The sequence below is a fragment of the Cavia porcellus genome, unplaced genomic scaffold (assembly GCF_034190915.1).
Source record: "Cavia porcellus strain 051 isolate PalLab524CR breed Dunkin Hartley unplaced genomic scaffold, mCavPor4.1 scaffold_1, whole genome shotgun sequence".
Classification (NCBI taxonomy): domain Eukaryota; kingdom Metazoa; phylum Chordata; class Mammalia; order Rodentia; family Caviidae; genus Cavia; species Cavia porcellus.
Window position 1 is genome coordinate 233,771,718 of NW_026947484.1, and position 14,139 is coordinate 233,785,856.

At 54.2% G+C, this 14,139-nt stretch overlaps 2 protein-coding genes across 7 annotated transcripts; both read left to right on the forward strand.

The window, feature by feature from the left end:
* Nucleotides 1-434: 434 nt before the first annotated feature.
* Nucleotides 435-11,520, forward strand: Mpv17 (mitochondrial inner membrane protein MPV17). 6 transcript variants are annotated; one of them, XM_003472873.5, is made up of 8 exons: nucleotides 1,020-1,296; nucleotides 1,708-1,782; nucleotides 8,590-8,705; nucleotides 8,944-9,036; nucleotides 9,108-9,203; nucleotides 9,411-9,443; nucleotides 9,676-9,728; nucleotides 11,040-11,520. In XM_003472873.5, exons 2-8 carry the CDS (start codon nucleotides 1,713-1,715, stop codon nucleotides 11,107-11,109), a joined length of 531 nt encoding a protein of 176 aa, XP_003472921.1. In that variant the 5' UTR covers nucleotides 1,020-1,296; nucleotides 1,708-1,712; the 3' UTR covers nucleotides 11,110-11,520. The 6 variants fall into 6 exon arrangements, with proteins under 6 accessions (XP_063086929.1, XP_013011467.1, XP_003472921.1 ...); XM_063230859.1 differs by lacking the exons at nucleotides 1,020-1,296; nucleotides 9,676-9,728 and adding an exon at nucleotides 435-459; XM_013156013.3 differs by lacking the exon at nucleotides 9,676-9,728 and having other exon boundaries at nucleotides 1,019-1,296.
* Nucleotides 11,521-11,873: 353 nt separating this feature from the next.
* Ucn (urocortin) lies at nucleotides 11,874-13,841 on the forward strand. Its single transcript, XM_063230884.1, has 2 exons — nucleotides 11,874-13,058; nucleotides 13,283-13,841. Exon 2 carries the CDS (start codon nucleotides 13,296-13,298, stop codon nucleotides 13,683-13,685), a length of 390 nt encoding a protein of 129 aa, XP_063086954.1. The 5' UTR covers nucleotides 11,874-13,058; nucleotides 13,283-13,295; the 3' UTR covers nucleotides 13,686-13,841.
* The last annotated feature ends 298 nt before the right edge of the window (nucleotides 13,842-14,139 follow it).

The window sequence follows — 14,139 nt, forward strand, 5'->3', positions numbered from 1 at the left end:
CATATATTAGTCCTATGAAGGCAGATACTGCTGCTTTACTTAAATGATAAAAGACTAAATTGAGAGATTAAGCAATCTGACCAAGATCACATAACAAGGTAGTGATGCTGGAGCTGGCTGGATCCCCGACAGTCTGACTTGAGAGTGTAACTCCAGCCTGCAATACATGGCCTCCTCTGTACTAGGGTAAGTTCACTCCTAGCATGGTGTTTCATAAGAGATCTCTTAGTTAAATTTTACATAGAATTCTCTTGCAACTTTACTCTGTTTCTGCGGTGTTTGTGACAGGCTTCTCTTAGCCCTGTCCCTTGACTACGTGAACTGAATAAGCTGGCACTGGAAATAACCAGCTGGAAGCCTGAAAGTGCTTCCTGAGGCATGGGCTCAACATAAGCAGTCTGCCAGCCTGCTAAACTTACTACCAGGGATACTGTGCAATTTTGCTCCATCCTAAGAAAGGTATTTACTGTATTCACAGAATATTGGGATACTAGAGCTGGAAGGGGGTTAAGAGCCTAATCTGCTACCCACAAACACTTGTGACCCCTTCATTTAAAAAGGCTTTCTGGGGCTGGGGCTTTAGCACAGTGGCATAACTGCCTGCCTGGTAAGTACAAGGTCACGAGTTATTTCCCGGTACCAAAAAAAAAAAAAAAAAGGCTTTGTAGCTGGGCATGGTAACACACCTATAATCCGACCATTCTAGAAGCCGAGGAAAGAAAGATTGCTGTGAGTTAAAGGCCTTCCTGAAGTACATTATTTTTAATTAGCCCAGGCAATAAAGAGACCTGTTTATTTCTTTTGGTACTGAACTCTTGCCGAGGTTAGGTAATTTAAATGCTTCCTAGAGAAGTTAGCATGCAGCGTTGAAGGGAACACTGGCAGCTAGTTAGCTGAAAAGACAACAAACGTAATTGAGGCCAAGGAACGATCTAGACGATAACACGTGCATGCCCAGAACTAGGACTGAGAAGGCGAGGACCTTAGTTCAGGGGTGGGGTGGAGGGGACTGGAACTAGGGGTTTGCTCCCGACTGAGAGGCCGGACGCGCCGGGAGGAAGAGGAGATGAACCCAGTGGGCAGCTGCACCCCAAAGCAGGGCGCGCTCCCCCCGGAAAAGGAGGCGCTCGCAGAGCGGGTGCCGAGGTGAGCTGCCTTCCACGGCGCGTGCCTCGGCGGACTAACTCGGCACCTGGGGGACGAGACTGCGGCGCGCTGGCGGAAGGGGCGGGGCTTGCGGCGGAAGCCTCGTCCCAGGTCACGTGAGCGGGGCTAGTCCGCGGCGCTGGAGCTCCGGTGCGTGGCTGGTGCAGTTTAAAGAACCGCGCGCCCCAGGGGTCTCAGGGTGTGACCATTCAGAGCCCGGGCAGGGAGCGTGCTCGTTTCCGGTGTAGGATACGGGCTAGTTCCAACTAAGTGTGCATCTGGGGACCCGCGCTCTTTGGGAAAACAAGACCATCGTGACCTCGTGGGTGTCTCGCCCCGGGCGGGAGGTTCCTGAGCAACCCTACTTCGGGACTGGGGTCGCGGGATGGCTGCTGCCTACACGTATCTCTTCCCTGTGACAGGGAGTTTTCCAGAAAGGGTTCTCCTGGGGCGTCTGTTGGACATACTGGGGGGAAGAGACGGAATGGGCACAAGGCAATGTCAGTCATCTTTCATTGCTGGGACGGCAGTGGCAGTGACCCTCTCCTCTCGGTTTGACAGGAAGCATGGCACTCTGGCGGGCATACCAGCGGGCCCTCGCTGCTCATCCGTGGAAAGTGCAGCTCCTGACGGCTGGTGAGTGTCCCTTTGGGACCAGTGCAGGCTGATTTGCAAGGCAAGGCACACTGTACAGCACTCACAGTTTCCTGCTTGTGGTTAGGCCCTGGAACAGTTCCCTCCCAAGCTGCTCTGTTTGGGAGGGCGAGTCTCAGAGACTATTTAAGTGGTATACATAGCTGGCTCAGCTGTGACCAAAAGCTGAGCAGTCCGTTCTTAGGGATAGAAGCATTACTACAGTTGGTCCCAATTTGGAACACTAACAACACACTCCTCTGACGTTTTATGGTGTACAAAGCACTTTCATATGTATTGTGTCATAAGTACCACAGGTCTGTAAAATGACATGAGTCTGCATTGGCTTACACCTGATAAGTGAATTCAAGACTCTTACTCGAGATAGTTTTGTTAGTATTTTATACTTAAAAATACACAAAAGAATAAAGACACATATTTGCAGTTTAAACTGAGCATTTTTGTATCAGTATCCAGCTTCAGGACCCCTTGAACACCTGTTCCTAAGTCACACATTCAAAAAGGTGACCACTTTCCAGAGTTTCTGTACATCATTTCTTTGCCTTTCTTACAGTTTCTTAGTCATGAATGCATCCCCAAACAATATCCTCAAGAGTTGTTACTCCAAACCCAGTGACTGAGTAGCAACCTCACAAAGGTAACCCAGAGATTTCACTGCACATTTTACCCTGGTAAAAGAGGAGATAGTGCAGAGCTAAGTTTTGTGTAGAGAAGGGTCAGAAGGCATGTGTCCCTCAGTGCCAAAAGTGATTATGATGGGGTCTTGCTTGTGTTTAGAGGAAGAAAATAGTATTCTAATGAGGACTGTGGGCTTTGGGGAAAAGCTGTCAGAAGTACTGAGGAGCTAGTGAAAGCCAGAGTGTTCCCGGGATAACCCCACATCAACACTAGGAACTTCACTGTATAGGTGGCCAGGAGATGGACTCTCTTCCCCTCAGTGAGCCCCCTTTCAGCCTTCTGTGCCCTAACACCTCCTGTCCTGTCCTCAGAATGTCCATCAGCCTGCATGACTCACCTGGCTGCGTGTGTGGTGACTCATGCTGGACTGTGTGGCTATGATGGGAACCGATGCACTGGGAATTTGCCCAACCTCAGATTCCCTCAGGGCCCACAAGTGCCAGATAGAAGATTTCCCCGTGGTGACCATCAAGAAGGAACAGGAGGGATAGGCCTTGTGTTTCTCTAACAGGGATCTGCAGCTGACAACGGCAGAAACTAAAGCTCCGAGGGGACCCAATGGTGGATGTGTGGCTGGACTGGATCCTGCTCTTTTCCACGCTGGTGTCCTTTGGCCCCCCACACCTTCTGTCTTTTGGAGGCTATGCTCAGCCCAGCTTAGCTGTGAAGCACCCTGTAGCCTCCTAGCACTTAGGAAGACTTTGCAAATCTTTCATAACTTTCCTTTCCTGCTTCTTGGTGTATTTAGACCAAATTACAGATTAAGGGAGGAAGTGAATTTAGCGTAAGAGGTTTATTTTTTATTTTTTGAGCACAGTATGTCTGGATCCAGCACAGTAGTTGCTGTGATCCTGGGGGAGTGCTCATCACACTAGAAAGCAGAAGTTTCAGAATTGGAGTCGGAAGACTAAGATTTAAATCTCAGAGCTGTAATACGTAATGGCTGTCTTAGCACAAGTTAGTAAACTCCTTTGGCTTTCATTGTCTTCACTGAGAGCTTGAGGTATAGGACCTCACAGGATCAGCGTTGGGTTGATTATTAAATGCATAATAAACTTAGAAGCTCAAGAGGCTGGTCCTTTTTATGAGTATTGGTAACCCTGGCATAACAAAGTTTTTGGGGGGTGGGGGACCGAGTCTTACTGTGCAGTTCAGGCTGGCCTTGAACTGACATTGTAGCCCAGGCTGCCCTCACACTTGCAGTAACCCTCCTTGTTTCAGCCTCCTAAGTGCTGAGATTACAGGCGTGCATCAGTAGGCCCAGCCAACAAGTTATTATTGTAATGGTGGTGTTCTGCTTACCATAAATCTGAAGACGTATAAGTATCTTAGGATTTGGTTTTGTTTGATTTTTTTTTTTCCCCAAAAAGCAAAGCATGAAGCTTATGTGCTGGTGCTTGGTGAGGGAGTGGGACAGTGCTGGCTGCTCAGTCCCTTGGAACTGACTGAGAACCTCTTTCAAATATTTCTTAGGACAGTCTGGATGAACAGTCATGTCTGGAGAAAAGAGAACCCATCAGCCCCCATCCTGCACTGGTCAAGGTTTCACCCCTGGGCCGGGTGGCATAAGCATAGTCATTGAAGGCATCAGCGGTGAGGTCCCAGGACTGGCATTGTCTGAGGCAAGGCTCTGGCAGGTTGAGCTGCAGTGATGGCTGGAGCAGGACGTAGGTGGACGGAGATCGGAAACGGTTTAGCAGAAATGTGTAATGCACCAGCTTTGGCCAGGCCGAAGTCAGGAACAGGGCATTCTGGGGAAAGGTTGGCTGTGTGTTCTGCAGAGCCTGAGTCAGCCTTATCTCTTCCTTTCTCCCGACCCCTTTCAGTCTCCAGTGGGCTCCGGGCCCAGTTCCCTGTCTTAGGCCTCCTTGATCCGACCACTAGAGCAGCTAAGCTCCTGCAGGCACTGGTTTCTCTGGAATCTGAGGTCAGCCAGGACAGGAGAAGTACACAGGCTTCAGAGACCACCCAGTTCAGCCCCTGATGTTACTGAAAAAGAAACTGAGGTCTCACTTGCTCAGTGATGGAGCTGGCATTGAAACCACAGTTACCACTGTCCTGTCCTGCCCTGCACTATAGACTGAGACTGTTGGGGCCCCACCATGCCGAGCACAGTCCCTGGTCTGGTCTGAGTTTAGACACCCGACAAGCTGCAGACCCATTCATTTTGCCTTGTTTTCTAGCACTAGGATAGGTTAAGAGCAGGAGTGAGCAGAGCACTCAGACCCATCCGGTGAAGGTGCTCCACCCTGGGCTTCGGCGCCCCCTGAGCCCTGTGCAGGGTCAGGGCCCTACCGCAGCCAGGCAGGTAGGTACCGTGAGAGGCTTCTGAGTCAGCAGCACTGCCTGCCCCACACCAGCCGCCTTTGCTCAAGGGCACACTTCCTGTCCTCGGTCCAAGAAGCCACTTCCTCCCCTCTGGCTTATCTCCTGTTAACACTTTATCTTCTTCTCTGTAGAGTCATATAGGACTCTATGCAGCTGGGCAATCAAGAGCTCACAGCCAGGGAACCCGAGGCAGGAAAATTGATAGTTCAGGGCCAGCCTGGACCACTTAGTAAGGCCCTGTCTCAAAACAGCAAAAATTCCATAAAAAGCCAGTGGAGAAACAAAACACAGGAGGCAGGGACCTTGCCTTCACTCATGCCTCGTGCCCCAGAAGTGTAGAAGTGGCACTTTTCAATTAGTGGCAGAGGATGGTCCCAAATAGGTCTGTGCCTAGAGGAAGCTGGCTCCCCTCCGCTGCCCCCTGATCTGATGGGGAGTGACGGCATCAGAACTGGCACCTGCCCAGGGGCATGATGTCATACTCACACCAGTGTCTACTTGCTGGGCTGTGCGCCCAGCCTGGCATTGGGGCATCACTGTCCAGCAGCCCTTTGCCCTGCCCCATCAGGACTAGGGCGTTATGTGTATGCAGACCCTAAGCCCCAACTCCCAAGTCAGAGCACTAGAAAATTCAGACTGGCCGTGTCCAGTAGTCTCCAAGGGCCTGGGATGGTTTGGTTGTGTTGGAGCTCTTGGCTGGGGAAGGTAGGATGCGGAATCTGAACAGTCGAGTTCTGCTCAAAGGGACACCTGGGCCAGAAATGCAGGCCTTGCTCTTCGCTTGGATCGAGCCTTAGGCCATCCTGGAGTTACTGCAGGTCTGGGGCCCTGATTTTCTACGGACAGAGGACAAACTTCTGGGTGCTGTTTGTCTGGAACGAACAGACCTGGCGGGGTCTGTAGCTCGTATCCCCTACTCCTCATCTTGCTGCCCTATTGCTTAGTAATCTTCAGGCTTAATGGACATAGTTTGGGGCCCAGAATTCCTCTTTCTAAATGACTGCAAGCTCCCAGGAAGGTGGGGTCAGGGACTTGGATTTTCATTCCGATTCTGCCTTTTGTTGTGTGACTGTTGGCAAATGACCAAGTGTGAAAGCACACACTTGACTTTCCCTGGCATCTTGGGCACAGGGTGCCCAAGGATCAAAGTTGCAGGAGTCCTGCAGAGTAAGGACAGAGTACTTTAGTAGTTCAGGGAGCATCTTTGCTGTGTGGCTGTCTTGGTCCCTTTCCTTAACAACCAGACACGATACCTGACACAGCTTAAGGGAGGAAAGGTTTATTTGGGCTCCTGGCCACAGTCCGTGCTCAGCAGGCTTCAGAGCAGAGGAAAAGCTGCTCCAGGTGTGGAGGCCAGGAAGCAGAGGAGAGGAAGGCCGAGGCCGGGTGGGAGGTGCACCCTTTGGCCGCACCGCCAGTGATCTCCACTGGGCCTCCTCTTCCCACCAGGCCCCGCTTCGTAACTGCACACTCAGCCACAAACTCATTCGTGGAGAAACCCACTGATGATCTGGTCACCTTCCAGACACGTGAGGCTTTCAAGAGGACACCTCAGATTTGAGCCATAAGAGTGGCCCCTTACGGGCTGGCTTAGAAATCCCATGCAGAGGAGTAACACAGAAGTCCCTGGCTCTCGCTGGCCTCCATCCTGCCTCAGCTATGCTGAGGCCACCTTGCTCCCTTCCTGGGTTTGTCCCGGTTTCACTCCCTACTAAGCCACCTCATCTCTCAAACACTGTCCTTATCAATAGATAAAGAGCAACTGCCTCCCTTCCAGACCTTTGGGCAGTTATGTGCGAGAGTCTTTTGGTGTTTTGAGACAGTCTAACTGTAGTTTAGGCTAGCTTTCAACTCAGTATGTAGCCCATGCTGGCCTGGAACTTGCGGTGATCCTGTCTCAGCCTCTTGAGTCCTGGACTACTGGCATGTGCCACCGTACCTGGCTGAGAGTCCTTTGTGAACTTTTTTTTGTTCATTTGTTTTCTTAAGACATGGTCTTACTGTGTAGTTCAGTCTGGTCTTAAACCCATTGTGTGGCCCAAGCAAGTCTCGAACTCATGATCTTCCCACCTCAGCCTCCTGAGAGCTGGTTTTACACATGTGCCGCATTATGTCTGGTCTTTAAACTTCAATCCTCTGGCCAGAGGACTGTCAGACTGTTACTCCTGGCATCTAAAAAGCACCTTCATCTTCTGACTGTGATGGCACACACTTAAAATCTCAACACGCTGGGAAGCTGAGGCAGGAGGATTTGCAAGTTCAAGCCCAGGTTGGCCAACTTAGAAAGTCCGCTGGACTCTGAAAAGAGAGGTGTGTTGGGGTGTAGTTCAGTGCAAGGCCTGTAGTCTTCCTAGGGTTTCTCTTCTCTGTGCATGACTGTGGCAGCTCCCTCTCCTCCCTGGGAGTCCCGCCTTTTTGAAGGGGACATGGGGAATTAAGTGCTGTAGGGGGAGGGCCACAGTCCCAACACGCAGCCTGACATGTTGTCCTCCAGGCTAAGCTCAGTGGCCTTTTCCAGAGCAGTGCTGTTGTCTGGGGTGGTGCCTTTGACCGTTTGCCTCCGTTATTTGGTCAGATATGGTAGCAGTACGAGAACAAAAGTGTATGGGATCCTTTCCCTCGGGCAGGTCTTGCTGACAGTGTTGGGGGAAGCTCCCTGTGGCAGTTTCAGGGGAAAGTGGGGTGTTGTTACTGTGTTGGGTGCACCCAGCGCCAGGGAGACCCAGAGCTGCTCAGTGCCCGTCCTCGGCCCCAGCTCCCCACGGCCACCTCTGATGAGGCTGCTCAGGAACTCGCTGTGCAGAGGGGGGAGCTGGGCAGTGAGTGTGCAGCCAGCATGCACGTCACAGCCAGCTCCAGGCCAAGAGCGGGGTTGAAGGATGTGTTTGTCTGGTGCTAATTGAGGGCATAGGGACAGTGGTGGCTTCGGGGGTAGGGAGGGGTGTCTGGAGGGGCTTCCATTACCAGCGAACTAGATGGGCAAGCAGGAGATCATGTGGCTTCTCCCGAGGGAACCTGTGTGTGTGTTTTTGCTAGATGCCACCATAACCAAACAGTGACAATATCTGTCTTGGTTCCTGGGGGTGGGTGTCTAGGACTGCTTGGAACTGAGTGGGGGCTGGGGGGATGTGGACACAGTAGCCCCAGAAACTGGCTCTAATACCTCTTGTCAAGGCCACACGCGTGCAGGAGGCCGGGTCTGGCTGACTGTGCTGCTGGCCAGGACTCTTCCTCGGGGGAATCTTACCAGCTTGACCAGCCACCTACCCTCACGGGACTGTGCAGGCACTCATGTTTAGGTAAAAGTTATCCCCACAAACAGGGCCCCTAGACCAAGGTGCAGAATATTGTCCAGGGTCTGACACCGGGCTGGGGAGGAGAAACAGTGTCCTTAGCGCTCTGTTGACAGCGTGGGATTGTGTGAAGGATGTGTCCTGCAGCGCTGGCTATGTGGGATCCCAGACTTTGTTTCTCCATCTCTAAAACAAGGGGTTTGGGAAAATTAGTCTGATCAAGCCTTCGATTGCCGACAGGGCTCTTCTTCCTCTGCGGTTTCTGTCTTGACTTTCCTTTAGTGCTTACTCGGTTCCTGGCGCACTCATCCTGGCTTCTGAAAGGACACGTATGAGGCATCACGGCTTGAAGGAAGGAGAGCTGTGGGCCAGCACAGAGGCCTTGGTCATTTGCCCAGAATGAAGTCCTGGGGTTCGGAGTGCTGCAGTCTCGCTGGTCAGTAGCTCACCGTTTGGGAGGTGCTCTGACACCGCCCTGTTCCCTGCACAGGGTCCCTGATGGGTCTGGGTGATGTGATATCACAGCAGCTGGTGGAGAGGCGGGGTCTGCAGGGACACCAGACAGGCCGGACCTGGACCATGGTATTCCTGGGCTGTGGCTTCGTGGTAAGTTCTGTCCACGGGCATGGGGTGTTCTGTCCATGTCTGGGCATGGGGTGGAGGTCTTTGTCCTCTGCCATCAGTTTCCCCTGGTTTCTTCCAACGCGGCCAGCCTGCTTCTCTGTCTTCGCCTGCCTCTCCTGGGGATGTGGTGTCTGCTACCTGGGGACAGGAGCTTTGTTCTGTAAGGGGCGGCAGGTGCCCCTCACCACATCCTGCTCCTGTATCGAGGCTTTGTTTTCAGGGCCCTGTTGTAGGAGGCTGGTACAAGGTTTTGGACCGGCTCATCCCTGGCACCACCAAACTGGATGCCCTGAAGAAGATGTTGTGGGACCAGGTGAGTGACCCAGAGGGGTGCACCTGGTGGGGATGTCGGGCTCTCACAGAGCTTCAGTTTCTCTGTCCTAGGGGGCCTTCGCTCCATGTTTCCTAGGCTGCTTCCTGCCACTGGTAGGGACACTTAATGGACTGTCAGCCCGGGACAATTGGGCCAAACTACAGCGGGTGAGTGGGTCTCCGGCTGGCAGCCCCGGGGAAGGACATGGGCAAAGGCAGAGGTGCAGGGAGAGTCCCCAGCCAGGGAGGAGAGGAGCATGTGGAGCACAGGGCAGGGGCACACTCTCGGAACAAGCGTCCACGTGGGATATTCACGCTTGTAGGTGGAGCTGCTTGGTAGTCCAAGGTTAAGTGGTTCTTTCTCTGTCCCCTCAGGATTATCCCGATGCCCTCATCACCAACTACTACGTAAGAGCTGACACCGCCTCCCTGCCTTTCCTGGTTCCCAAAGCCCTGGGATGCCCTGGGATTTGGTTGGGCCCTCCTGACACGGGATCCCTCCGTGGGCATTTCTGTCTCGTTCCTGGCCGAGTGCTCCCCTTCTGCCTGTGCCTGTGTGCAGAAACAGGCCAGGGCCTGGCAGGGTGACGAACCCTGATCAGCGAGGCAGCCAGCCGACCTCCACCTTCTCTTCGTACAGCTCTGGCCTGCTGTGCAGTTAGCCAACTTCTACCTGGTCCCCCTGCATTACAGGTATGACAGATCCGTACCCCAAAAAGATCTACACTACCTGCAACTGTGAGCAAGATAGACCCTGGAGCCAGCACATACTGCTCTGGCCAGAGCTCTTCAGACCCCATGCATTTTATTCCGAACGTCCAGCCCTTTATAGAAAGTGTCCCAGAATGTCCCCACCGACCTTGCTGTAATCTTCCCAGGGGGAATCCTGCCTCTGCAGCCCTTCCTTCCACCCCACCTGAGCTTTCCATATCTTCACGGACAGTGCCTGGCGCTGGTGCTATAACCTAGGCTAGATAGAAAAGTAGGCCCAGCAGTGCACTATGCCTGTAACCCCAGCAGCCAGAAGACTGGGGCAGAAAAACTGCCCCGAATCAGAACAGCCTGGACCATGTCTCAAAACTCAAAACACTGAACAGGGGAAAGAGAGGGAGAGAGAAGCTTTTCAGAGGGGACATGGTCAACATTTACATGGATGGTGTAACCAAAGAGAGCACAGACTGTGAACCAGATCCTAACATTACGAGCCTTTGCAACATTCTCGGACACCAGATCAAGTTTAATTTGAAATAAAGAAGGGCTACTTTGTACTGTAATCTGGGCACTGTGAAAGCTGAAATAGAACTACAAGATCCTTCTCAAAAATAAGAAAGAAAAAGGGCCAGAATGTAGCTTAGTGCACCGGCCCTGGGTTCAGTCCCAGGGCAGCAGCAACAGAGAATGCACTGCCTTGCCGGCTGTGGCTGTATCTCAGTGGTGGTTTGTTGCCCAGCATTCGCAGAGCCCTGTCCTCGATCCCCAACACCCCAGGGAAAGGGAGGTATGGGCAATTTAGCCATGTAAGAAGTGGAAAAGAGGGCTGGGATGCAGCTCATCAGTGCACAGCCCTGGTTCAAGCCGTGTGTCTGAAGAGGGCCTGCGTCGTCTGGGGGGAGAACTAACAGGGTCAGCTATTGAGGCTTTCGTCTGGGAGGCGGAGCTTAAGGCCAGCACCTTGAGTCTGAGCTCAGAGTTGTTCTCTGGTCCAGGTGCAGCCCCTCACCATGCTGAAGGAAGAGCCTTCAGAACGCTGGGGCAGGCCCTCCCTTTCTGTCCCACATTCCCTATCTCGCCCTTCTGTGTTACTAATTCTCCTTCTCCCTAGCCCCGCATGCTAAGCAAGCGCTGTACCTCTGAGCTGTCCTCCGCCCTTACTTTGTTCTTTTTGTTTTGAAGCAGAGTGTTGCTAGTGTGCCCTGGCTGGCCTCACACTTGTGTAGCCTATGCGTGGCATGCACTGTGGAGCCCGGCCTCAGGCCCTTCATGGTGATACTCTTCTCTCGATAGGTTGGCCATCGTCCAGTGTGTTGCTATCATCTGGAATTCCTACCTGTCCTGGAAGACACATCAGCGCTAACCCTGCCCTGCCCTGCTGTCCCCACTGCAGCGATGGACCGTGACCCAAATGCTCAGTCTTTTCCTACTTCTGCAGATCAGTGTCCCCAAGGCGTGGCTGCTGGTCAGAGCACTCTGGAATGGCACCGCTCACTCTGAGATGTGTACTGACTGCCTCTGAAATCACAGAGGCCTTTATGGTAGATTCTGAGGACGGTGCCGCCAGGCAGCTGCCGCATTTTGTGAACACAGCGCCACTCCTGTATGGCACAGGACCGTCAGTCGGCACGGTCTCCTAGTGCAGACAGGAGACAGTAAACCCAGGGTGTCTGAGGCCGATGCCTGCGTGACAGTCCTGCTTTATAGTAAGCTTTTTGTAATAAGGAGTACACTCTAAAATAATGATAATATAATAAATGAGCCCATGTTGTTACTTTCTGTTATCTTCTGTGCTGTAGATAGTTGTATGCACTGTGCTTTTTATGTAGCTGGCAGCGTAGTAGGTTTGTTCCCACTGATGCCACCACAAAGACAGGAAAATGCATTGCACTGTGATGTTTGGCAGCTCCTGTGCCACTAGGTGACAGGAATTTTTTGGCTTCGTTATAACTTTATGGGGCCACAGTTGTGTACATAGTTTGTCACTGACTGAAATTCTTGGTACAGGACTAGCCTGTGGATACCATGTGTATAGCATGCACTCCATAAATATTTGTAAAACCTAATGACCTTGTCAGCTTTATATCCACACACTAACAACCGCCACTTGATCCTTTCCATAGACACATCTGTTAGTGTAGGGGCTGGGGATTTAGCTCAGCGGCATAAGCGCCTGCCTTGCAAGCAGGCAGTCGTGAGTTCGATCCCCGGTTCCGATAAAAAGTAAAAGACAAAAAAAAAAAAAAAAATGCCATACACATCTGTTAGTGTAACCCTTCCCAGCCCTGGTGTTCTTTGGAGACCCCCGAAACTCCTTGTCTATATAGCGCTTCAGTTAATTTTTTTTTTTTTGTACCAGGGATCGAACTCCTGACCTTACACTTGCCAGGCAGGTGCTTTTGCCACTGAGCTAAACCCCCAGCCCCCAGTTAATACGTTAATAAGTATGTCATCTAGAACCGGCAGAGGTCCTGAATAAGACCTGTGAAAACCACAGCAATGGCTGCAGCTGGAAAGAAGTCTGGGCCCAGTCATCTTTCACAAATGTGGACTATAAGGGCCGTAAAAACGAGTGCCCTGTTCACTGCAGGAGGGAGTCACAGAGTGGAAATGAACCCAGTTTCTTTACATCCTATCCAGTGATCCTAACTAGAAGTCAAACACTTAAGAGTACTTCCCTTACTCCCAGGAGGAAGACAGACCTTCGGTAAACCACCACTTTTGGTGAACTTAGAAAACGGGGGACCACCACCCCCCCATTTTGTGGTGGGAAGCTAGAGAGCCCCTCCTATGGTGCCTCAGCTGGGAGGCTGTAGAAGTTAGATTCTGGGGCTAAGCGCTGAGCCCAGCCTGGTTTTAGGAGTACGGCGCTAGCCTTGGGGGACCAAGTAGGGGTCAGAACCATGGACAGCGCCACGGGCCTGCTTCCAATGGGAAGCGGAAACCCCGGGATTAGCCGGGTGTCAAGACCAGCTCTCCTCACCACTAGCTGTTCTAAGCAAAGCGGAGGACACGCGTGGTCCTGGGACAACCCTTCTGGCTCAGTCTCGTCCCATGCCGCTTCCAGCGCTGGCCCCAGGGACACGAGGGCTGGCGTCCGGTGGGGCGTCCCTCTGTTGCAGCCGGAGCTGCCGCTGTCATTGTTTCTACAGTCAGTGCGTGTTCTCTTCTGACGTCAGAGTTGTCCTGGCGCTATATAAGGCTGGCGGCAGTCCCGGGACAGACCCCGTGCTCCCCAAGGCGCCTTCGGCCCGCCCCGAGGCGCAGACGCTGGAGCTCCGCCTTGCACCAGCAGACGCTCTTCAACAACCTGTGAGTGGCTCCAGCCATCGGCCGTCCAGACTCCCTCGGCGCCGGCCAGCACCCTGCGCCTGCCCACCCAGGGGCGACCTTCGGAGGGAGGGCGGGAGGCCCTGGAGGGCCTGGGTCCCGGGCACCCCCCGGAGGGACGGCGGGTCCCTGGGCTGGTTCTGGAGTCGCCACCTGGCGCCGTCCGTCCGGGACGCGCCTCACCTACGCCGCCCCCGTGTGTCCAGGGCCGGCGGCACCATGAGGCAGGCGGGACGTGCGGCGCTGGCGGTGGGGCTGCTGCTGCTCCTGGTGCAGCTGCGCCCCGGGAGCGGCCAGTGGAGTCCGGTGTCGGCGACGGCGGCAGCCGGGGTCCAGGACCCGAGTCTGCGATGGAGCCCCGGGGCGCGCAGCCAGGGCGGCGGGGCCCGCGCGCTGCTCCTGCTGCTGGCCGAGCGCTTCCCGCGCCGCGCGGGGCTGGCCGGCTGGGGAGCCGCAGGCGCCGGCGAGCGGCCGCGACGGGACGACCCCCCGCTGTCCATCGACCTCACCTTCCACCTGCTGCGGACCCTGCTGGAGCTGGCCCGGACGCAGAGCCAGCGGGAGCGCGCCGAGCAGAACCGCGTCATATTCGACTCGGTGGGCAAGTGACGCCGGGCGGGGCCGGGCCGGGAAACCGCGACCCTCCCCACCCGGGTGGCCGTGTCTGGCCGGCTGGACCGGGTCCGCGGCGCGGAGCAGCCCGGAGACCACCCGAGCGCTCTGCGTGGCTATTTTTTTTTTTTTTAATAAAAATGCTAAAGAGCCTTTGGTTTCTGTCGTAGGGGCGAGGACAATCGCAGCAGGGTGGGCACCCGTGGAGAGTTGGGGTCTCCCCGCCAGCAAGAGAGACCCAGATCCCGAGGGGGCGCGGGGACGGCGGCCCTGGCCAGCCCTGTGGTCCCGTCGCCCCCACCCGGTCCCAGCACTCAGAGGTCCGAGGACAGCACCCGCCCCTGCCCTCCTTCCCGGCGCCCTGAGCCCGGGGACCTGGGATGGAGCCGGGGCGCGGAGCCCCAGGAAGGGCCGTTTCCCTCCCGCCCTCCAGCGGGAAGTGGGGGATGGG